The 24,611-nt window shown below is 41.6% G+C and overlaps 1 protein-coding gene across 1 annotated transcript; it reads right to left on the reverse strand.

The window, feature by feature from the left end:
* Nucleotides 1-315: 315 nt before the first annotated feature.
* Nucleotides 316-24,356, reverse strand: LOC110383152 (ubiquitin carboxyl-terminal hydrolase 20). Its single transcript, XM_064041603.1, has 21 exons — nucleotides 23,945-24,356; nucleotides 21,768-21,887; nucleotides 19,066-19,167; nucleotides 18,311-18,437; nucleotides 17,374-17,524; nucleotides 16,266-16,353; nucleotides 15,535-15,627; nucleotides 14,650-14,752; nucleotides 14,277-14,364; nucleotides 13,878-13,975; nucleotides 13,390-13,528; nucleotides 12,752-12,875; nucleotides 12,172-12,297; nucleotides 10,960-11,075; nucleotides 9,055-9,233; nucleotides 8,445-8,631; nucleotides 5,297-5,410; nucleotides 4,382-4,525; nucleotides 2,652-2,778; nucleotides 1,794-1,922; nucleotides 316-1,519 (listed from the first exon to the last, which is right to left on the reverse strand). The coding sequence occupies exons 1-21, from the start codon at nucleotides 24,020-24,022 to the stop codon at nucleotides 899-901; spliced, it is 3,054 nt and encodes a 1,017-aa protein (XP_063897673.1). The 5' UTR covers nucleotides 24,023-24,356; the 3' UTR covers nucleotides 316-898.
* Between the last annotated feature and the right edge of the window lie 255 nt (nucleotides 24,357-24,611).

Here is a 24,611-nt window from a genome sequence, read left to right on the forward strand (position 1 = left end):
TCTTTTGTCGCTATCAAACAGCCGTTATGTGCCAACTAGAGAAAATAAAATCATAAAAGAAAATGGCGTGCATGCAGTCGCAAGTCTGTTCGGTATACCAGGTGAATGACCTTTATATTCAATCTGTCATATTTCAGATGCACTTGCTAGCTTTGGTTTAGAAATTAGACTACTCTGTATATAGGATTACCTATTTATGAAAATCATAATGCTCTGCAGAGTAAAAATAAATGATTGAACAGAAAACACCAAAATATCGTGCCATGAAAAATATGGTAAATGAAAACGATAAGCATGTAAAAAAGAAAAACAAGATTATGCAGCCAATATAGATGAAATATATTTATTGCTGATCAATTCTTTAACAAATAACACATAGACTTAGAACCAGAAATAACAAAATAAATACCTAATCCACGGTAAACAAGAGGAAACGAAAGAAATGCAGTCAGGATAATAGTCTATCTATAAACACGAAATTTCTATACATTTACAGGTTTATGGTTAAGTTCATTTGAATTTTACACAGATATACATTATTGTAACTATACAGTTCGATGATTATTCCACGTATAACATCATTTTATTCAAGTATCTAATTTGCCTATACCTGAATTTGAACTAAATTAAAATTGTACTAAAAATACTAACACCCTCCCGGTAGCCGGGCGCGGAGGCCGCAGATTTAATATAATGCTTTAGAAAAATATCGTTTTTACGAAACAAGTGAGAGACCAAAGAGTCCCGGAGCTAGGTTCTTCCAACCTATAAATGCACGTATTTTAAACACCAGTCACCGAAAAAAGGAATGTTCGAAAATTGTAACTTTCTAAACGTAGTCTTTGGTCGAAGCGACCCGTCGCCTCAACCTGTGAACGAATTGGAAAGCTAGAAAGAATCATTTCACTGTCCGTCTTTTGTATTTTCTCACTTTGCCGCTTTTCGAGGGCTTGGATTTGAGGGATATACTATCTAGATTTGGTAGTTCCGCGTCGGGCTTGTCGCGCGGCACGGGGTTGTCGTTGGCGTCGTGGTCGCTGTCCAGCCCGTTCTCCATGCGCACGGTGTTCGCATGCGCGTGGTGCGGGGGGCTGACGTCCATGTCATCGGAGTCCGAGTCCTGGTAGTTCCCGTTAGTCTCCGCTCTCTTGTACTGGAAGGTCCGCCTATAGTTGACATCTTCATCAGATTCGGCCGTCGCTTTAACTTTGTACCGTCGGTTAATGTTCTGGAGGGATTGGTTTTTCTGCAGTTCTCCGTGTATTGTGTCTCTGATGTTCATTTCGGAGGTGGATTTCGTGCAGTACTCCTCCTTGTCCGACTCGGAGTATTTCCTGGAGAGCCGTCTCTCGAAGGTGTCGTCATGGAAGATGGGCGGAGGGGCGGGGGTGATGGGAGACTTGAGCCGGACCTCGGGGCCTCCGCCGTAGATGCTCGTGAAGAACCGCCACAGTTCCTCGCTGAGCTGGGCGTGGTCGGAGCCCGATTTTATTGTTAAAGTTGTCACGCCGTCGATTTCCTGAAAATATAGGTTGAAGTGTTAGTTAAAAATATCAGCTATCTTATTTTACTACACAAAAGATAAGGTATTTTGGTGCAATAAAAAACCTGGACAATTCAAATCATGGTCTTTTTAAGACATAAATACTAATACTAATTTTTAATTTTAAAATTAGTTCACTCTTAGATGGCCCACTTATCGAAAAAGGCTATACTTTTTACCCGGGTGCGCGAAACAGCTCCTGGTGTAATCGCTGAAAAAACATGGTTATTTATTAATAAATAAAAAGTACCTGTTTGCTAACGATGCCGGAGTTATCAACGGGCGGGGGCGGCTGCTGCGTCTTGTTGCGCACGAACGCTTGCCACTGCCGGAACCAGTGCATACTGATGCCGTAGATAGCGTGAGGACGTTCCTGTTCCTATAACATGTACAAATATTATGTTAAAATATTCTATATGAAATAATGTTAACTAGATCATCCTTGACACACTTAATGGACTACACTAAATTACAGTGGGTTGGACGATTTAACCATAACGATAACTAGACGTTTACTCGCCGCCGTCAATTCGATGTGACAAAGAATATGGTTTGGTTATCGTTAAAATTACATACACTTTAGTATAGCAAAGGCAGAATGTTGTTTGAGCAACCTTTATAATTGAGTGGCGTTTAAGTTTCCAGCTAGTATGAAAATGCCATAAAAGTGGATTGAGAAAGAGATTGTAAGAGATTAGTAATATTGGTTAAAGTTAATACCCTATTTTTGTCCCAGCGCTGCGAGCAAATTAAACAAATAAAAATAATTATTTTCGTGAAAATAAATTTTTCTCTTCATGTGTTTGTTTGATTTAAATTCAATTTATTTTTAATCAATGTTGACTACAGATTGGCAGTCGAAAAAACACTCCCTTAGGAGCAAACTTTCCAAGATTTTAACGGCGTCAATAATCATCAAATGACCCCTCCTGCTGTGGGTTAGCAGCGGTGAGGGAGTGTCAGACTCTTACTGACTAAAAACCGTCGTGTTCCGTCATAGGCCTTTTATGTACCAGGGCCGCGGTAACTCTTTCCAACAATCCCGCAGCCCCGGGCAGGCCTTGGCTCTGCTGGCCCCCGCTGGGGTTACCTAATGAACGTGACTGACCTGGAAGCTAGCGTGCAGCTCGCAGAAGGCGGCGAGCTCCCTCGCTCTGCGCGTGCGCAGGCGCTGCGCCGCGCGCGCGCACACGCCGCACTCGTGCACGTGCGACACCGCCGGCCCGCCGCCGAAACTGGCAATCATATATTCCTTTATTATTGGCAACACAAGGACCCGAAGAAAATACAAATAGGTACAGTCAACTTCAGGTCAGTGGTTATAGTTATCGGCACGGATATTGAGCCCTGACCTTCATCTGCGCAGAAGCGATTTATTGGTTTATTGCCTTATGTGTATAGTGCGCAAAGCGATCCCCCCATCCCCCATCTTCCGCTGAGAGCTCAATATCCGTGCCGATAACTATACAGTCTATTTCAGGTCAGTGGAAACAGTTTTATAGGAAAGTCGTACTTATTACTATTGAGCTAAGGTGCATGACAATTACCACTGATGTGCAGTCTACTGTACACCCCATATATTCAGCTCGCGTTAGGCTCGAGTCTCACCGGAATGCGGCAAGGACTTTCAGTGTAAACTCTATACTAAAGATCAGTATCACTTAAAAGCTTGTCGCTGCTGGCAGACGTGGGTGGAAAACATCAACAAGACGCGTGACGCGTGGCTGCTCGCAGCACCGCGGGCGGCCACTGCTATTCCGATGAGACTCTGGCCTTACGGCTCGTGAAAAGTCAGAAAATCGGATGAAAAGGAGATGAGGAGGTCATGTAAAGAGCTGCTTCATGTAAAACACTCGTGCTTAGCTGCATCCTGTTAAACTGGAAGCTGATCCCAACATAGTTGGGACAAGGCTAGGAAGATGATGAGGCGGCTAGGGGATGCTGTCGCGGTCGAGCCTCACGCCGCCGTGCCAGCACACGAAGTCGCTGTAGTGTACAGAGTGCGTGTTGAGCAGCGGCTAGGCGGATGGTATACTGACTGCAGATAGAGGAACTCCCAGAGCGGCTGCGGCACGAGCGCGGCGAGGTGGTGCAGGTGTCGCTGTAGTGTACAGAGTGCGTGTTGAGCAGCGGCTAGGCGGATGGTATACTGACTGCAGATAGAGGAACTCCCAGAGCGGCTGCGGCACGAGCGCGGCGAGGTGGTGCAGGTGTCGCTGTAGTGTACAGAGTGCGTGTTGAGCAGCGGCTAGGCGGATGGTATACTGACTGCAGATAGAGGAACTCCCAGAGCGGCTGCGGCACGAGCGCGGCGAGGTGGTGCAGGTGTCGCTGTGTACAGAGTGCGTGTTGAGCAGCGGCTAGGCGGATGGTATACTGACTGCAGATAGAGGAACTCCAGAGCGGCTGCGGCACGAGCGCGGCGAGGTGGTGCAGGTGTCGCTGTAGTGTACAGAGTGCGTGTTGAGCAGCGGCTAGGCGGATGGTATACTGACTGCAGATAGAGGAACCCAGAGCGGCTGCGGCACGAGCGCGGCGAGGTGGTGCAGGTGTCGCTGTAGTGTACAGAGTGCGTGTTGAGCAGCGGCTAGGCGGATGGTATACTGACTGCAGATAGAGGAACTCCCAGAGCGGCTGCGGCACGAGCGCGGCGAGGTGGTGCAGGTGTCGCTGTAGTGTACAGAGTGCGTGTTGAGCAGCGGCTAGGCGGATGGTATACTGACTGCAGATAGAGGAACTCCCAGAGCGGCTGCGGCACGAGCGCGGCGAGGTGGTGCAGGTGTCGCTGTAGTGTACAGAGTGCGTGTTGAGCAGCGGCTAGGCGGATGGTATACTGACTGCAGATAGAGGAACTCCCAGAGCGGCTGCGGCACGAGCGCGGCGAGGTGGTGCAGGTGCGGAGCGCGGTCTGGTCTGACGCCGCCGTGCCAGCACACGAAGTCGCTGTTGTCTATGGGGCCTGGTTCCGCCCATGTGTTGAATCTAAACACAAATAATTATCATAAAAAAATAGTTTTAAAAAAACACGCTTTTAGTACCGACTTAAATGACGTTTCTTAGCTAATCATGTGTTGTCATCAGAACGCGGAACGTGTGAAAAATTTCATCCTAATCGACCGGGAAGCAGACAAGTGAAGCTAATGTAAGCGTGTCAACCGGCCTCTTCTCATACACACAAGGAATCCGTAACTCTGACATCGCAGCAACAGATTCTGTAGAAACAGTTCTGCTTGCGTACAAACGAGCACTGTGGATGCCCTCTGCCCCATCTAGGGGACATAGGACTTTAAGTCAAGTAAGTCACAAACGAGCAACGGCTTACCCACCTTTACCTGCGTAATAAGGACAAATACGCCCGCCGAGACTCAGATTTTTCACAAAGGAATGACTTAAGCAACCATTAAATGTCTCTTGAGTGCGGGTTAAGACATCGAAGGTCCTTACGCAGTCTTAGAAAGTACATAATAATATAAAAGTACCTACATATAAGATATACATAATTAAAATTACATTGGCACTTGCCTAGACTAGAATCGAATTAAAACACTATAGAAGCTGATGCTTTAACCACTACGCCACCTCAACAGACAAGCAAACCTTATTTTTATAAAAAGGATTGCTATTAGTAAGTCTCACTAAAACTCGAGAATGGCTGGACCGATTTTATATATATTACGAAATTTTCCGGATCTGTAGTACTGAATAAGTTTATTGTTCTAGGAACATCTTTGGTAATGTATTGTAACAACTTACTTGTTGATCCACTGCTTGGAGATATAGAACTTGATATCGTTGGGCTCGACGCTCGTCGACTCTAATATTTCAGCAGCCTTCTGCCGTAGCGTTGCCATTTGCGGGTTCACTTTCCTGTCACACAATAATGTCAGCTGGTTAGATATTTTTTATCTAACATGACTGCAGATTTTCATGACGGAGAGTTTCATATTTTTTTTGAATGAAAGTGATCTTGAAAATAGTGTAATGTTTGGTAGGTGACACACACAGCACAGCGACACTACACACCAAGCAGGTCTATGTTAGCGTCCAGCGACAAGCCTCAAATACATAGTAAAAAACGGCGGATCCGATTATGAAACATACATGGCTAAGAAAATTCTGTTGAACTTATAACACAACTTTTTGTGTCATCATCATTATCATTCTTTTTATCGTCCCACTACTGGGCACAGGCCTCCTTTAATGCCGGGGCTGCGGGTTGTTCGAAAGAGATACCGCGGCCCTGGTACATAAAGGCCTATGACGGAACACGACGGTTTTTAGTCAGTAAGAGTCTGACACTCTCTCACCGCTGCTAACCCACAGCGGGAGGGGTCATTTGATGATTTTTGACGTCGGAAAAAAAGGCCTCCTCTCACGTGTTTAGAAGGATTAAGCGTTAATCGCCACGGGTGCTCAATGCGCGCGGCAAGGTTTGCTAAATGCGGCTTCTTGCGTGTCGGATTGTCGTCCCATCACGCTATGAGAGTGAAGGAATACCAGGAGCGTCCGTTTCTCGCCACGCAAGTGTAATGGCAGCCCGCTGTTCCCGTTATATTTGTTAACTTGTTTATTAGTTACTTACCTATAGAAGAGCACATAAGCCTCGCAGTGCGGCAGGTGATGGTACGGCAGCGGCTGCACACAGTGGTCGTCGAACGTGTACCAGGAGCGTCCGTTTCTCGCCACGCAAGTGTAATGGCAGCCCGCTGTTCCCGTTATATTTGTTAACTTGTTTATTAGTTACTTACCTATAGAAGAGCACATAAGCCTCGCAGTGCGGCAGGTGATGGTACGGCAGCGGCTGCACACAGTGGTCGTCGAACGTGTACCAGGAGCGTCCGTTTCTCGCCACGCAAGTGTAATGGCAGCCCGCTGTTCCCGTTATATTTGTTAACTTGTTTATTAGTTACTTACCTATAGAAGAGCACATAAGCCTCGCAGTGCGGCAGGTGATGGTACGGCAGCGGCTGCACACAGTGGTCGTCGAACGTGTACCAGGAGCGTCCGTTTCTCGCCACGCAAGTGTAATGGCAGCCCGCTGTTCCCGTTATATTTGTTAACTTGTTTATTAGTTACTTACCTATAGAAGAGCACATAAGCCTCGCAGTGCGGCAGGTGATGGTACGGCAGCGGCTGCACACAGTGGTCGTCGAACGTGTACCAGGAGCGTCCGTTTCTCGCCACGCAAGTGTAATGGCAGCCCGCTGTTCCCGTTATATTTGTTAACTTGTTTATTAGTTACTTACCTATAGAAGAGCACATAAGCCTCGCAGTGCGGCAGGTGATGGTACGGCAGCGGCTGCACACAGTGGTCGTCGAACGTGTACCAGGAGCGTCCGTTTCTCGCCACGCAAGTGTAATGGCAGCCCGCTGTTCCCGTTATATTTGTTAACTTGTTTATTAGTTACTTACCTATAGAAGACATAAGCCTCGCAGTGCGGCAGGTGATGGTACGGCAGCGGCTGCACACAGTGGTCGTCGAACGTGTACCAGGAGCGTCCGTTTCTCGCCACGCAAGTGTAATGGCAGCCCGCTGTTCCCGTTATATTTGTTAACTTGTTTATTAGTTACTTACCTATAGAAGAGCACATAAGCCTCGCAGTGCGGCAGGTGATGGTACGGCAGCGGCTGCACACAGTGGTCGTCGAACGTGTACCAGGAGCGTCCGTTTCTCGCCACGCAAGTGTAATGGCAGCCCGCTGTTCCCGTTATATTTGTTAACTTGTTTATTAGTTACTTACCTATAGAAGAGCACATAAGCCTCGCAGTGCGGCAGGTGATGGTACGGCAGCGGCTGCACACAGTGGTCGTCGAACGTGTACCAGGAGCGTCCGTTTCTCGCCACGCAAGTGTAATGGCAGCCCGCTGTTCCCGTTATATTTGTTAACTTGTTTATTAGTTACTTACCTATAGAAGAGCACATAAGCCTCGCAGTGCGGCAGGTGATGGTACGGCAGCGGCTGCACACAGTGGTCGTCGAACGTGTACCAGGAGCGTCCGTTTCTCGCCACGCAAGTGTAATGGCAGCCCGCTGTTCCCGTTATATTTGTTAACTTGTTTATTAGTTACTTACCTATAGAAGAGCACATAAGCCTCGCAGTGCGGCAGGTGATGGTACGGCAGCGGCTGCACACAGTGGTCGTCGAACGTGTACCAGGAGCGTCCGTTTCTCGCCACGCAAGTGTAATGGCAGCCCGCTGTTCCCGTTATATTTGTTAACTTGTTTATTAGTTACTTACCTATAGAAGAGCACATAAGCCTCGCAGTGCGGCAGGTGATGGTACGGCAGCGGCTGCACACAGTGGTCGTCGAACGTGTACCAGGAGCGTCCGTTTCTCGCCACGCAAGTGTAATGGCAGCCCGCTGTTCCCGTTATATTTGTTAACTTGTTTATTAGTTACTTACCTATAGAAGAGCACATAAGCCTCGCAGTGCGGCAGGTGATGGTACGGCAGCGGCTGCACAGTGGTCGTCGAACGTGTACCAGGAGCGTCCGTTTCTCGCCACGCAAGTGTAATGGCAGCCCGCTGTTCCCGTTATATTTGTTAACTTGTTTATTAGTTACTTACCTATAGAAGAGCACATAAGCCTCGCAGTGCGGCAGGTGATGGTACGGCAGCGGCTGCACACAGTGGTCGTCGAACGTGTACCAGGAGCGTCCGTTTCTCGCCACGCAAGTGTAATGGCAGCCCGCTGTTCCCGTTATATTTGTTAACTTGTTTATTAGTTACTTACCTATAGAAGAGCACATAAGCCTCGCAGTGCGGCAGGTGATGGTACGGCAGCGGCTGCACACAGTGGTCGTCGAACGTGTACCAGGAGCGTCCGTTTCTCGCCACGCAAGTGTAATGGCAGCCCGCTGTTCCCGTTATATTTGTTAACTTGTTTATTAGTTACTTACCTATAGAAGAGCACATAAGCCTCGCAGTGCGGCAGGTGATGGTACGGCAGCGGCTGCACACAGTGGTCGTCGAACGTGTACCAGGAGCGTCCGTTTCTCGCCACGCAAGTGTAATGGCCGCCGCCCGCTGTTCCCGCGTGACAGATCACTGCGCATAGCTCGTACCGGGATATTTTTGATGTGCAGTCTGTAAATATAGTGGAGTTTGAGAAAATGTATGGGAGAAAGTGACTTCTGCTATACTTAATATACACCAATTTTCTTCAGTATTTCTTTAGACAATTCTCCGAAGCCACTGAACCGATTTGGACAATTCTTTCACTGTTAACAAGCGACACTACTATAACCGGATGACAAATTCAATATTTTATCCAGGTACTTATGGATTGATATGAAAAATGTTCTATAACAAATTGCACATCATTTTATGTACGAAATGACGCAGTTTTTTATCGGCATAGGTACCTAAAGGATTGTTATTCCAAATCACGGGATGAAAATGTCAATTAAAAACAATCTAAAAATTACTTCAAATATCTATATTACTATTAATACTCAGCATCTTTTCACAGTTAACTTAATAATTAAAAATAATTTTATAAACTCTCACCTTTATGCGTATAAGGCGCCATATTCAAGTCATTAATGGGGAAGGACACCCGAGCCCCGACCTTTGCGCTGAACATGAGCTCGTGTCGGAACCGCTTGAGGTGCACACACAGCACCTCGGGCAGTCTCACCACGCCCGACATCTTCACGCCGTTGCGGAGCTTGTTGCAGCGAGAACAACTAGATACAGGATTTAATACCTTATTTATATGGTTTTTAAGTATATTTTGTCACACATGTTGAGTCAATTTTGAAGGACACTAGCTATATTTTGTAGATATAGTACTTTAAGTTATATTTTTAGAGCAATAAAGTCCTGTTTATCACATCGCGAGGGTAGGCAGTTTCTTGCAGCGGAATCACCTATAGTTTATAGATTATTTTGAGCTATATTTTTAGGGCAATAAAGTTCATTTTATCACACCGTAAAGTATATCATTTCTTGCATTGGATTATGTACTCTATATTGACTACTACAGAGTACACAATATGTTATCGAGCGCTACAGAACATGAGCTCGTGCCGGAACCGCTTGAGGTGCACACACAGCACCTCGGGCAGTCTCACCACGCCCGACATCTTCACGCCGTTGCGCAGCTTGTTGCAGCGCGAACAACTATGTACAGGAGTATGAGCCTTATTTTTATGCAAATAAAGTATATTTTGATACTCATGTTGAGACAATTTTGCAGGGCGGTAGCAAAATTTTGTGGATATAGTATTTTAAGTCATATTTTTAGGGCAATAAAGTCCTTTTTATCACATCGCGAGGTACAAAGTTTGTAGCAGCGGGATCATCTAAAGTTTGCAGAGTATTTTAAGCGTTATTTTTATGGTCACTAAGTTCAATCTATCACATCGTGAAGTATATCATTTACGGCAGGAGATTTCGCACTTTATATAGACTGCTAGAGAGTACACAATATGTTATCGAGCGCTACAGAACATGAGCTCGTGTCGGAACCGCTTGAGGTGCACACACAGCACCTCGGGCAGTCTCACCACGCCCGACATCTTCACGCCGTTGCGGAGCTTGTTGCAGCGCGAACAACTATGTACAGGAGTATGTCATTTTAAGCTTTATTTTTAGGATAGAAAGGTGCATTTTATTTTGTCACATATGAAGTTAGTTAAGTCCTTTTTTTATGTAGCGCAAAAGCTACAGTTTTTAAGGTATTTTGAGCCAAATTTTTAGGGCAATAAAGTCCTTTTTATCACATCGCGAGAAAAGAAGTGTTTTGGAGCGGGATCAGCTATAGTTTATAGATTATTTTGAGCGTTATTTTTAGTGCAATAAAGTGCATTTTGTACTGTCTTTAGGTATATCATTTCTTGAGGGGGATTTTGCACTTTATATAGACTGCTAGAGAGTACACAATATGTTATCGAGCGCTACAGAACATGAGCTCGTGTCGGAACCGCTTGAGGTGCACACACAGCACCTCGGGCAGTCTCACCACGCCCGACATCTTCACGCCGTTGCGGAGCTTGTTGCAGCGAGAACAACTATATACAGGAGTTTGGACCTTATTTATATGGTTTTTAAGTATATTTTGTCACACATTTTGGGTCTTTTTTGTAGCGCAAAAGCTATAGTTTTTAAGGTATTTTGAGTCAAATTTTTAGGGCAATAAAGTTCGTTGTATCACCTCGTGAGGTAATAAGTTTGTTGTAGCGTGATCAGCTATAGTTTGTTAGGTATTTGAGACATATTTTTGGGGCAATAAAGACCTTTTTATCATATCGCGAGGTAAGTTTTTGCAGCGGATTTGAGAAGAAGTTTGCTGTAAGATATTTTCAGCTTTATATTTTAGTACATAGTTTTTTCTTTGTGTCAGAACAGCCAGTCTGCACAGGATCCTTTGCCATATTTTCAGGGTATTAAAGTACAAACTCGGTAACTAACCTGTACATATTATCGCCCTTAAGTTCGTCAGCACTAAAGAACGCAGCGAGGCAGTCTTGTAGCGACACCACCGGCCCGTAGAACCACGACCGTAACCAACTTAGTAGCCACCACACCTGGGTGTACACAAACATACATTACAGTTTAAATACATATTATATTACATTATACACAACACAAGACATACATACAAATATAAATAAAAAATAACTTCAAACTTCAAATATTTGCGCCAAATGGTTGCGCCAAATAGATCCAGTTCAGCATTATCCCACATACCTAATTCCTCACGCTGGTTTCTAATCATCATCTGCCCAGCCCATTTCCAACTATGTTGGGGTCGGCTTCCAGTCTAAAGCAAGCAGCTGAATACCAGTATTTTACATGGAGCATCTGCATATCTTATGCGAACCTTATGAATGCACTTGATAGGCACTTGGGAAGTGGGATTGTTTGTGCGAGTTACTGCGGCCCTGGTATATTACCTGATGGCTTGAGAGGGAATATGGTAGGTGTTGGTCAGTAAGAGGTTGACACTCCCTCACGCTGCTAAGCCACAGCGGGGTAAAATGACCAATTGACCTATTTGATGATATCCATATACCAATGTACTGTAGACTACACATCAGTGGTAACTGTCATGCACCTCAACTCAATAGTAATAAGTACGTTTTTCCTATAAAATTGTTACCACTGACCTGAAGTTGGCTGTACCTGTCCACAGAAATTATTTGCGAGCCGCCATTAAGTTTGGCGGGCAGCTGATGGTGAAGGTATACTGACCCACGACTCCTGGCCATGCGGCACGTGGTGGTTGAGGATCGGCTGCTGGCAGCGGATCACGGCCAAGTGTTCGCGTGACGGTATCGGCAGTGATAGGTCTTGTATATAATATTGTTGTCAGCTGATGGTGAAGGTATACTGACCCACGACTCCTGGCCATGCGGCACGTGGTGGTTGAGGATCGGCTGCTGGCAGCGGATCACGGCCAAGTGTTCGCGTGACGGTATCGGCAGTGATAGGTCTTGTATATAATATTGTTGTCAGCTGATGGTGAAGGTATACTGACCCACGACTCCTGGCCATGCGGCACGTGGTGGTTGAGGATCGGCTGCTGGCAGCGGATCACGGCCAAGTGTTCGCGTGACGGTATCGGCAGTGATAGGTCTTGTATATAATATTGTTGTCAGCTGATGGTGAAGGTATACTGACCCACGACTCCTGGCCATGCGGCACGTGGTGGTTGAGGATCGGCTGCTGGCAGCGGATCACGGCCAAGTGTTCGCGTGACGGTATCGGCAGTGATAGGTCCTGGAATGTCTCCACGCGAGTTGATACCTGGTTGAAAAGTAAATTGATAAGTTAACTTTTTGAAACTGAACAAAATATGCGTAGAATTTACACACTGTAAAACCACAACCTGTAACCTAAACCCCTTGTAATTTATATGCCAGAAAATTTGTTGCAACAAAATACTGTACTAATGTATTTAATGTAATAATCTTTATTTCAGACCAAGTTCGTCCACAGAATTCTTAACATAACACCAACACAATTACAAATCTTGCTAGTAAAATTGTTAGTAGACACAAAAATATATATAAAAAAGCACATTCTGAATAACAAAGTAATTGGTTAGTAGAAAAAAAAGAAAAGGAATAATAAAAATAAATCTCATCTAACAACAGTCTATTATATTATTTATTTGGCAATAGTATTTGTTTGGCATCCGGGTACTTGTTTTGTCCCAAATACTAAATACTGGTTATATCTATGTACATATTCTACTTACCCTATTGCAGATAAGACACTGCACGGAAGACAGCAGCTTGCCGTCGAACACATCAGAGATAACACTTCGGAACCGCACCCCGCCGCCCGAACCGTCGCCGCCGCCCAGTGGGATACCGCCCTTACTGTGGAATAAAATAGTAAGTTTAAACACACGCTCCAGTAGGTAAGTAAATAATAGACAAGCTTTTAGAAACTCTTCAAAGCCTACACGGTCACACGGTATCAAATAGCGGCACCCAGGGTATGTATATATCTTAAAGACATCAGGGGAATTACGCTTTTGTCCGGTCCTTGCTGGGAGGATTTGCCCGTCCTCACCGCGCTGGGTATGTGTGTTGATGAGCGCAGTGTGGGATATTTTTACATTCAGAAGTGCTGCTGCCAAAACAAGGCATTTGTCATCCCACTTGATGCTGTTTGGTAGTTATACTGTCACTACTTGGTCGTCAGAGCTTCAGGCGTATTTCAGAAGTGTACAGCACTGGCTGATAAGGTCGTCAATATTTTACCAGTATGCACCAAGGTTAGTTGAGGTTGGCAATTTCGGCAGAACAATGTTGGTTTGCCCCCTCACACGCCTATGTGTATATAATCTAGCTTCTAGAACGTTCTTGGTCTATCCTACTATATACATACTGGTGTTCAGTCCTAGTGTCGGGCGCGTCGCTGGCTCCACTGGAACAGGTCTCGTATCGCTCGTCAGCTTCACTCGAACACGATAGTGATGACTCCGACCCGCACAGACCTTGACTGGCGCCACGGACTGATTCCGTACCTGTGTGTAGATAGAAGTCATGAGGACAGTCGAAAGGACAATATGGTACAGAGGTCGATATATGACTTTTAATTTTTTAGGATCCAAAAAGGGGGGAAAACTAAAAATGTGCTTTGATAATGTTATTCAATTTGTTAGTATATAATTAAATGATGTGTTGGGCTTTATGACTATTTAAATAGTCTTTGAAAAAAAAAGCAGACTGCATTTAACTGGTCCTTAAGACTAACTTATTTTAATTATCCCAGTTAAGTTTCTTAGTTTTTTATATACGTCCATGTTTTTACATATATTTTTACTTTTCTCATTTATGATATAAGTACATATTGGTATTGTAATGTACACTTACCATTGGGCTGCGAGTACATGTTGTACTGCAGATGGTGTGTGCCCGCGAAACTAGCAGACCGCCGGTGTCGGGACGCTATGGGCTCTTGTGTTTGCACTCTATAAACATACAATATTTTATAACTAAGAAAAAAAAATTAGGTACACATAAAAAATTCATTAAGATAGGAAATGATATAATACTAGCTTTTGCCAGCAGTTTCACCCGTATCCCGAGGTTACTACAACTAGCCTTCCTCGATAAATGGGCATCTGATACTGAATTTACAAATATTTTTTAATCGTTTCAGTAATTTCCGATTAGCACTTTCAATAAAACAAACTCTTCAGCTTTATAAAATTCGTAGGATTTGGTATGGCAACTATGGTAGTTGTGAATTATGAATATTATGATTATTACCTTAAATAGCCTTCAGTTCTAGATTCGCTATATGACGAGGGAGCGGGTGATTTTCGCCTCATCCTCGCAAAAAATGGAGCGTCGCTTGCTAGAGCAAATAAAAACAGAAAATAATTGAAATTATCAGCTCTTTTGATACATACTTTTGATGAAGTACAACATCAGATAATATTTTATATAATTTACACCGCTGCGGAATTTTAAGGGGCAGTTCCAGGGATTTTTTGGCGCCTAGTTGTGGCATATCTGATAGATATATCTGTCTAATTAAATCATAATTTTAACATCTCTGAGTCTTGTTTGTGCTTTATATAAAAGTTCTATGTATATATGTATAATATGTGTTCTATGTATGTATATGACTTATACTGACCACCAGAAGATGCAGCCCGTCGTCTTACGTGCAGCGCACGCGTGTCCGAGTGGTCGCCGTCCGCGTCTGAGCCTAGCTTGTCTTCCGAAGTGCTGTCCCACACCTGTGTAGGAACATTGTGTCTTATTGTAAAGGAATAAGATTGAGATTCAGTTGTAACAATGAGGGTTTTTGAAATTTTTTCTGCCACCGGGTGGCGCCACGTATGCGTCAGGTCCAAACAGCTGTCAAATAGTATGGAATTGTAGGTGCCGAACTTATTGTTTATTGAAATTCTGTTATATTGGAAGTGTTATTGATTTTATTATGGACTACGGTCAGAATAAGGTTTCCGAACTAAAAATTGAGCTAAGAGAGAAGGTGCAAAAGTCACTGGTACTAAGGAAAAGCTTGTTGAAAAATTTGTTAACACAATATGATTTAGTTTTTTTTATTTACTCAACCGCAATAGTAAAACAATAATGCAGTGCTTTAATTATAAAATAAAAAAAAACACTAAAATCGTTCACTATTCATAGTAAAGATAAGCACTTTGACAGTTATTGGACCTGACGACTCAGTGCTGCCACCTCGTGGATTGCCATTTTAGAAAACCCTCATTGCTCTTCAGATAGATTAAGTCGGCGGAAGTGAGATTTTTGAATATCGAAATACTATTGGTTGTGTAAAATCTCGGCTCTACTCCGTTTGTGTACATGCAGACCGCGATTTAAGTCGTCGACAAATGTAGTAAAAGTATATGAATTTGTCCAAGGACCCGTAATTAATAAAATAAAAAATACGTAAGTATTAACTATTTTTTTAAATTTTAATAATGTTTTAAAATAGTTGTATTTAATTAATTTACTTCGTGAAGTTTATAGGTATAATCAAAAACTTTCTTACCGGTTCTTTCAGCTCTTCATGCAGCTGGTCCATGAAGCATCGCAAGAACTCCTGCGTGTCGTGCTGGTGGTAACCACGGAACATTGGATGTACCTTACAACAATAAACAAAATATAAACTTGCAGAAAAATACATGTATAGTCAGCAAAAGACCAAATGCTAATTTATTTAGGGGCTTTTTTTAGAAGTTATAGAAAAGAGAATCTATGATTACCTTGAATCGGATATTTATATTAAAATAATTATTTATTTAAAATTGCCTGAAAAACAACACGAATTAGGAATGTCCAATATTACAAGAGATAATCCCCAAAAACGACCGTCTTTTAATACCCATGTATGTATATGTTTTTGCTGGGTAGAGGAAGCGTCGCAACAAGCTCCCAAGCAACACAAATCTACGTCTGTTTTTAGGATTTCATAGAAGAAAAATACTTTTTGCTATAGGATGCTAAAGATTATGTCAAAGTCATTCATTCAATTAGGGGTGCCAAAGACAAACCATTTTGGAAAGTTCTTTGGCGATATACAAATAACTCATTCTTCTTCTTCTTCTTTCGTGTCGATGACAATGTATGTCTTACAGTGACACTACACTTTGTCAGCCCAATATGCTGCCACAGCGAGAGCACGGTCGGACGCGATCATTGGGTCCTCCCGCGAGCAAGTTTCAGGGCACAGTGCCCAATAACACATTTTTTGTATTATTAATAAGTACATTTTATACTTACATTGCGAATGCCATATAGAACACCGTTAGGTACAACGTAGCCTCTTGTCTTCCTACTCCACATCTCTTTTACTAATTTTTGGTATGCTCTGTGAAGGAAAAAGTAAACTGAATAAATATGCCAATAAATAATTCAACAGAGGAGGTTTATTATGGCTACCCCAAAAACATAAAACAGCAATAAAATCGATGCATTACGAGATGAAAAGGGAAATATCGTTCATAACCCATATAGTTTAAAAAAACGGTCCATTTATGAACCCATAATGCTTCAAGTACGATCTCTTTTATATCTTGTGGTTATGGAGTTGCCAATAAAATGCAAAGTTGCCAGTTTATAATAACCTACCATTTTAGTATTTTTAAGGGCCCCGCGCACTAGGCAGCCACAATATTTGCGCAGCCAGTTATAGCAGCCAATCATCGAAAGTCATCTTATCAAAGTTCGGAAATACGTCTCGCTGGTGTGCCGACATTGACGGCAGCTACATGCATTTGCCTACACCCGCTCTGGCTGCGGGCAGCCCGCTGGTTGCCGTGCAATCAGGCGCTGGTTGCCTAATGCGCGGGCTACATAGGTACAACGTCATATATTTTACTGGCTACCTAGTGCGTGGGGGTATTAAGAGTGAACAAGAATACACTCAAACAAATGCGGTGTTGCCCATGTTCTGCAGCCCTACGAGACCTGATAACTATATTGTAACCTGCTGATCCCCGGCTTCTTATCAGCCGCCAGCACGGCGACGGCTGCAGCACACTCCAGGAAGTAGGAGGTGAGCGGTGCGGTGTTGCTGAGCGCCTGTAGCCCCACTAGACCTGATAACTACTATATTGTAACCTGCTGATCCCCGGCTTCTTATCAGCCGCCAGCACGGCGACGGCTGCAGCACACTCCAGGAAGTAGGAGGTGAGCGGTGCGGTGTTGCTGAGCGCCTGTAGCCCCACTAGACCTGATAACTACTATATCGTAACCTGCTGATCCCCGGCTTCTTATCAGCCGCCAGCACGGCGACGGCTGCGGCACACTCCAGGAAGTAGGAGGTGAGCGGTGCGGTGTTGCTGAGCGCCTGTAGCCCCACTAGACCTGATAACTACTATATTGTAACCTGCTGATCCCCGGCTTCTTATCAGCCGCCAGCACGGCGACGGCTGCAGCACACTCCAGGAAGTAGGAGGTGAGCGGTGCGGTGTTGCTGAGCGCCTGTAGCGCCGCGTTCATGTAGCAGGTGTTGCCCATGTTCTGCAGTCCCACGAGACCTGACGCATTCGTGTCTATGTGAGGGTCCGAATAAACCACGTGTGTCAGTATTTATTGCAACAAAAAAAAAACAATATACGAGTATTATGATGTTAGGCTGTCATTGAACATTTTTGGCAGTCGTTAGGTCCGAGTCATACCGTAATGGCAGCGGCCGCTCGTGGCGCCGCGGCTTGCCGCGCGACCCTTTCAAGCTTTTTAAGCGATACTGGTATTTTAAGTATGGGTTAAAGTTGAAAATTCTTTCACACTGAAAGTACTCGCAGCGTCGCTGCCATTCCGATGTGACTCGGGCCTTACGAGGAGTCAGAAGAAAATAAGTATGACAACCTGTCTTACTTGGGTGTATTGGTTTGCCCCGGTAACTAACCGGATTGAAGAGGTCAGATAGGCACTCGCTCCTTATAAAACACTGGTACTCAGCTGCGCATAGTGAGACTGGAGGCCGATCCCAACATAGTTTTGAAAAGGCTAGGCAGTTGATGATGACAATTATGCTGTCTGCTATGTGTGAGTTTCTTCCAGCGGAAATTAAGGTAGCTATATCACGGGCGGGCAAGTTACAAGTTAGTTAAACTTAAATCAAAATACCTAATAAATGAAAATACCTTGGTTCGGTGCCGATCTATCGTTTGACTACTTCTAATATACATCTTCATCTTGAAGTTATTGTTTTATATTTACTTATGCAAAAGAGCCTATCAACCTTTTAAAATACCTAACCAGATGAGATACCTAAAACTACAGTTTTTTATAACAGTTAGCAACAAAAATATTGAGCATACCTCTGGGTCTGGCATCGTCATCATACTCTATGTCGTGAGCTTCAGGATCCAGTTCATCGTCCACCATGCTGAGTCCCACGGCTCCCAGTCTGCCAGGCGCCTCCGCACACGTCGAGTCTGGACTTGCCTGGAGAAGCATCAGGGTTTTGAAGAAGTTTGATGGCAAAATTGGCTGAACTGATTCAAGAAAGGGGTAAGGGTCCGTTCAGAGAGACCGGCTCGGAGAGAAGAGCAAATTCTTAACACGTTGAAAATCGAGTACTTAGTATTTGCAGTCTCCGAGCCGGTCTGTTTGAACGGACCCTAATGATAAGTGCTGAATATGGTCACCCATTCACAGAAAGACCACGCCAAGTGTTGCTTAACCTTATGGTTGATCGGTCCATGAGGCTATGAGTAGCCATATGTAAGTGGATCATATTTTCAATAGTGATAACAAAAGCCTTTATTTTGTATGGACCTGAATAAAATCGATCAGAAATGACATAATTTTTCCAACACTACATACTACTTGTACATTACAACTCCTTGTGTAATTGAACTATGTATACATATACTTTCATTTTCTAATCCATTTATTGTATTACATTTACATTCCATATAATGACTATGGATAAGCCAACTTTGGTAAGACCTAAATAATAAATGATCAAGTGATTCAGAGGACACTAAAAACCTTTAACGAGCTGGATGAAGGATCTAACTACGGTATAGATAAATATTTATGTGAATATTTTGGTATAAACTATACTAACCGCATACGCCAAGGCTGCTCTGATGTGGACCTCTTTCTCGCACAAGTAACACCATATCCGCTCCGTCGACACGTTCATGTGCACGCAGTGCAGAGGGAAGTTCTGTAATAAATACATTTGTTAGCTTTTAGATACGCCATAAGATACCGGACGTATATATTGTTAAAATGGGCATCGTTCATTATTTAATTTTTTGCTGATGAATATTTTTAACTGTAAAACCCTTTCACCCCAAATACATTCCGGCTGAGACAATCAAACCAATAAGTAGGTGTTACATGATCTTCTGTCTAACTTGCGCCTTTAAAATTTCAGTTGTTGACTGGTGGACTCTGTCGAAAGATCGGGAAATGTGGAAGCGATATGGGGAGGCCTTTGCCCAGCAGTGGGACATTATAGGCTAGTATCCTGAACTATATGGTAGGGACAACCTCTATACTACTTAGGTAGGATGTACGGAAATACTCAGTTGATATGAAAACGATGACAGTTTTTTTGATACAATTTAAATACATATGATAATCCTGCTAACTAAAGTATAATTTATCTTATTTTCAAGTCCATGTCGTATGTAATGTACAGATATAATACTTGTTTTGTTTTTCTGTAAAACATGTTATTACCGTCGCGAAACCTTGAATTACCCAAACATATTTCAATTACTTTAATATGTAAATTAGTCGAGCATTAAAATACAGATAATAATTTGTTACGAAAGTCGCTCATAAATGATTCATTGTTTTTATATCTGATTGGGTGAACATGCAGTATGACTTGCACATTAGGCATATTTACTGGATATATAAAGGAGATTTTTGTATCTGACTAGCTTCCTCCCGCGGTTTCACCTGCATTCCGAGATAACTGCTTCCCGTAGCCGTATGGTGACAAAAACTATCCTAACTTTTCCCGGGTTTAAGCTACCTCCTCTTTTAATTTTCTGCTTAATTGGTCCAGCCGTTACCAAGGGATATGGGGATTAATTTTAGATATATATATAGATTAGGATAACATGCAGTAAATATGACTTGCACATTACATTATCTCACAAAGGAGATCTTGTTAGCTATTTCTGTCTGTCATTGAACATCTCAGGCAGTCGTTACACGTAGTCAGAGGCCAGTAAGTCTGACATCAGTCTAACCAAGGAGTATTTTGTTGCCCGGGTAACTGGGTTGAGGTGGTCAGATAGGCAGTGATCGCTCCTTGTAAAGCACTGGTCCTCAGCCGCACCCGATTTGACTGGAAGAAGACTCCAACGTAATTGAGAGAAGGCTCGGGAGATGATGATCTTGATGATGAATATAGATAGATGGATTGGGGTAACATGCAATATTACTTGCACATTATATTTAATTTACTCACAAAGAAGATTATTATATCCGATACTCCTGTTAGTTATTTTTAGCTTTTGATTCTCAGAGTATACAAAGCGCTTTGTGATATCCTTTGTATGGATCATTGTGCCGTTAAATGCTTAATAGTCGGCTACCAATTGTACAAATGTAACTAAAGAATAAAGCTCTTTGTAGGCGGGAATTACTGGTGGTTAATGGCTACTGAACTTTAATACTTTCGTTACCAATTCTCGAATTGTGTTTGTTTAGAACTATAAAAAAATTATGATGGTCTAGTAGTAGTCCGGAATTTTCCCATATTTTATTTGCATGACATAGCAGAATATTATTATTTATTAGAAATGCTGGATGAATTAGCCTAAATTCCTGGGTGAGACAAAAATCGCTTTGTGGCTTATCAAAAACTTTATAAAGCAGCCCAGAGAATGGAAGTTGGCGATGTTATATCTCCGCGCCTGGGGTCTGGGAAGGACACTTGGAGTCAGCATTCCCGACTGTTACCCAGTACCAGATTTCAGAAAAATAATTCTGGTAGGCTTGTAGGTCATAAAACTATTAATCGTTCGATAAGAATAAGATGCATTCAAAGCTCTTTTAAGTAAAATCGTCTGTATTGGTCCATTTCAGAAGTCGATATGCTGCACAAAACTGCAGTATTTTTATCGCTGAACTAGCAAGTCATTTGCCATTTAAGACGGTAATGACCTATTTCCTGAAAGTTATTTATACACATGTTTACACGCGTCTGGAGTCGCGACTCAATATAATGACGCACTTCAGTTTATGATACGTCAAATTGCAAGTCTCGCTTTGCGGAATTAAATTTATCGATAAAAAAAATAGACATCATATTTAGGTCAGTATGACTACAGTCTTGAAATGAATATTTATCTTTTACGTAAAATAAAATAGTAGAGCTACAAGTTTTACAAGCAAAATAACAAATGTTTTTGCTTGCTTGGTAATGAAAATGCGCGAAGGTTTTATCTCATTGAAACATGAGATAAAATAAAATATAAAATTAATGAATATAATAAGTAGGTACTTATGGCTGCGCAACATAATAACCGCGTAGGTGCTATAAGTTTATTTGTGAATATTGTGATATGAAAAAAATGAAATCGCGGGAAAACAGTTAATCTATCTATTCTAAAAAATATGTTTGTTTGTTTGTTTGTACCTAAAAGCACCGAAGCTACTGAACTGTTTTAAAAAACTTTTAGAAAGCTACATTATTACCTCAACTTAACTAATTTTGCCAGGGTACAGCAAGAATTTACCCCCGGGACGGGGTGGTATCGCGGTAAAACCAATAGTTGATTATAACAGTTATGATGTTATTACCTTTTGGTGCAGAGTGCTATGGTCATTTTTGACTTCAGAGCATCCGATGTGATGGCAGTCGGGCTGCAGACAGATCCAGAGATTGGGGCCGGGGCAGCCACAGTCGAAACATGTTAGTGTCTGCAACAACGATGGAATTTGTTTTGTATTAATGTTATTACGTTATGTAATGTTGGTAAAAATTTGTTTTTGTTCAATTACTTTAAGGTGGTTATTAGATTCTAGTGGAAATTATATATTTTTGTTTGTTATTCCTTGCTTGGTTCTGATCTGTACTAATTTGTTAAACTACTTGTTACATTTTTAAATATCAGATTAATAAAGGAAAATATAAAAATGGTCAGGGCACCATGGCGAGAATCGTCCCGACAAAGACAATTTCTTATTTGATTTTTATTTTTAGTTAACCATGTATAATTTAATTGAATAAAATAACTTATAAAATAGATTTTATACATAATATATGTTGATGTGAATACAATTCAAGGAAAGACGAATGACTAGACATGCGATTCTCGTAATTCAATATATGTGAAACTTCTGATGCAATACACATGAAATATGGCTACTATAAATGTCAGTAAAAAATAAAATTCTGGACGATTTGTTGGTTTTCAAAATTTCATGACCTTTAACAAATTATTACCTGACTTATTGAATATTATGTCATTTTTTATGTATTTATTGTTTACAACACATAAGTATAAAAAACTATCCTAGTAAAACAAAAAAAAAGTAAAAAGTACATAAATAATCCCTACTATTGAGAAAAAAAATGGTTTTGCTTGTACATATTATCTAACCCCATTATCACCACTGTTGCCAAATTCTCAAAATGCAAGGCACAGGCATCATTTCATACAGAGAAGGAATTATTTTAACTAATTTAATTGAATGAATTTTACACTTAAATGCTTCACATTTAAGAATCAGAGAATGTATTTAACGTTAAACAGAGATCTTCAAAAATCAGTGGTTATTATCAGTGTTCAGTCAATCATTGATTTCTACTTACAAAGAAAATAATTATATTGTGCGAAGCTTAACTAACTCATTCTATCCATCAGTTGCAGAAAGATCCATTAAAATTAAAGCTTCATTAAATCTATGGCTAACACTTTTTGTCTTGTTGACAAAGAGAGAGATGGCAATAGATTTAAAGAAGCTCTAACTTTAATGGATCTTTCTGCTAATGGTGGTTAGTTTGTATGGAAAGATGACTTTACTAAGCATTGAGGCAGCTAAATAAGCTACACATTTATGTCTATGCTAATAAAAAAAATAAAACATGTCAAGACATACATAAGACGCTAATAAATGATTATACCTATGTGTTAACAACCTGGATAAAAATGGTTCATTGTTTTCAAGTGACACATTTAGGATAATTAGAATTTTTAGCAATACAAGTTTGTCAGTTGTAGCTTACTAATAGATGAAATATATACATGCTCTTAATTTTACACCATTAGATGACATGCAAAAAATTTTAAAAAAAGTTTCTGTAGCTATGGAATTACGTAGGTTTCAATGATTTAACATAATTGGAATTTTTTTACCAAATCTAATTGCAATTAAAGCTCATTAGTATATTTAGAATTGTTATCAAGGCATGATATGCATGAAATTACAATTATTTCAAGATAAGCAGTTTTACGGAATTTACTCTTGAATTATAGTAAGAAAAGATACTGTAGTTATTCAATACTTGTAGGATAGACCCAATTCTGAGAAATTCATTTATCATATGATATCATGCACATAAACAAACACAGGACTAATTAACAGGTTGTCATTATCACTAGAACCAATAATTAAATATTGAAAAGTAGATATTTTATGCAATTTATTACAGAAACAATAATTTTAACACAGCATTGCTATCGGCAATAAAGTAGTACATAATATACTGGAAACATACACTAAGAAATTGCACATAAATTGCAATTAATAGCCACATAAAATGAAAAAAAAAATGTAAACAACTCTATGGGGTATTAAATAACGAGCGGTGGTGAACATTCCAAGTTACGACCTGTGTGCGATATTACAAGGAGTACTTAGTGGCCCGAGCGCTCATCGTTACACAATGATTACTATTTAAACTGAACCAAGAATGCTAATTACCAATGACATTACATTTGAGGTTAGGTATCATGAAAATTATTAATATTTACCTCTTTCGTCTGCCACAGCTCCTTCCCCAGGACATCAGCCAGTTTATTCAGGTGTTCACACGTCACTCCTTTATCCATTTTTAAGAATACACTAGCTTTATACGTAAATTAGGAGACAACTATACTGATTCACAATAGGCTTGTAAATAAAGGACATATTCTATACTACAGCGAAACAAAATAACAAAGAAACAACAGCAGGAGGTACTAGAAACAAATGGTTTAGTTTAAAGGGAAACATTTCGGAAAAAAGGCTAATAATTGAATTAGATTACAGAAATTTCCTACAACACAAAACCTTCCGTGACGAGCGAAAAGTCAGCCCTCATATTTGGATTCACACGATCGAATAGAATCCGAATGTTTTAGTCGATTACTATAGCGCTGTCTCACACGATCGCTTTAGATAGACAGAAACAAAGATATTCGACTTCCTAAATCGAAATGTTGAAGTACGCGATAATTAATAGGATGCCAAGAGGAGAGGTATCCAACAGAGTTGCCATTCTAGCAAAATTAATCAATTTTTCATGTGACTACCATAGTGGTCAAAAGCTAACGAAAATTCTACAAAATGAAGTTCACTGAAAATAATATGTTTTATAAAAGCCTCAGTTTTATGAGAAAATAAAAGATAAAGTATCATAAACATATAAAAAGATCCCGA

This window comes from Helicoverpa armigera, chromosome 25, assembly GCF_030705265.1.
Source record: "Helicoverpa armigera isolate CAAS_96S chromosome 25, ASM3070526v1, whole genome shotgun sequence".
NCBI classification, from domain to species: Eukaryota; Metazoa; Arthropoda; class Insecta; order Lepidoptera; family Noctuidae; genus Helicoverpa; species Helicoverpa armigera.

Coding starts and splice junctions, on each gene's coding strand:
- LOC110383152 (XM_064041603.1), bottom strand. CDS start 24,022: ATGGATAAAGGAGTGACGTGTGAACACCTGAATAAACTGGCTGATGTC. Junction 21,888..23,944: donor AGCTGTGGCAGACGAAAGAG/GTAAATATTAAT, acceptor TCGTTGTTGCAG/ACACTAACATGTTTCGACTG. Junction 12,876..13,389: donor GACACTAGGACTGAACACCA/GTATGTATATAG, acceptor TTTATTCCACAG/TAAGGGCGGTATCCCACTGG.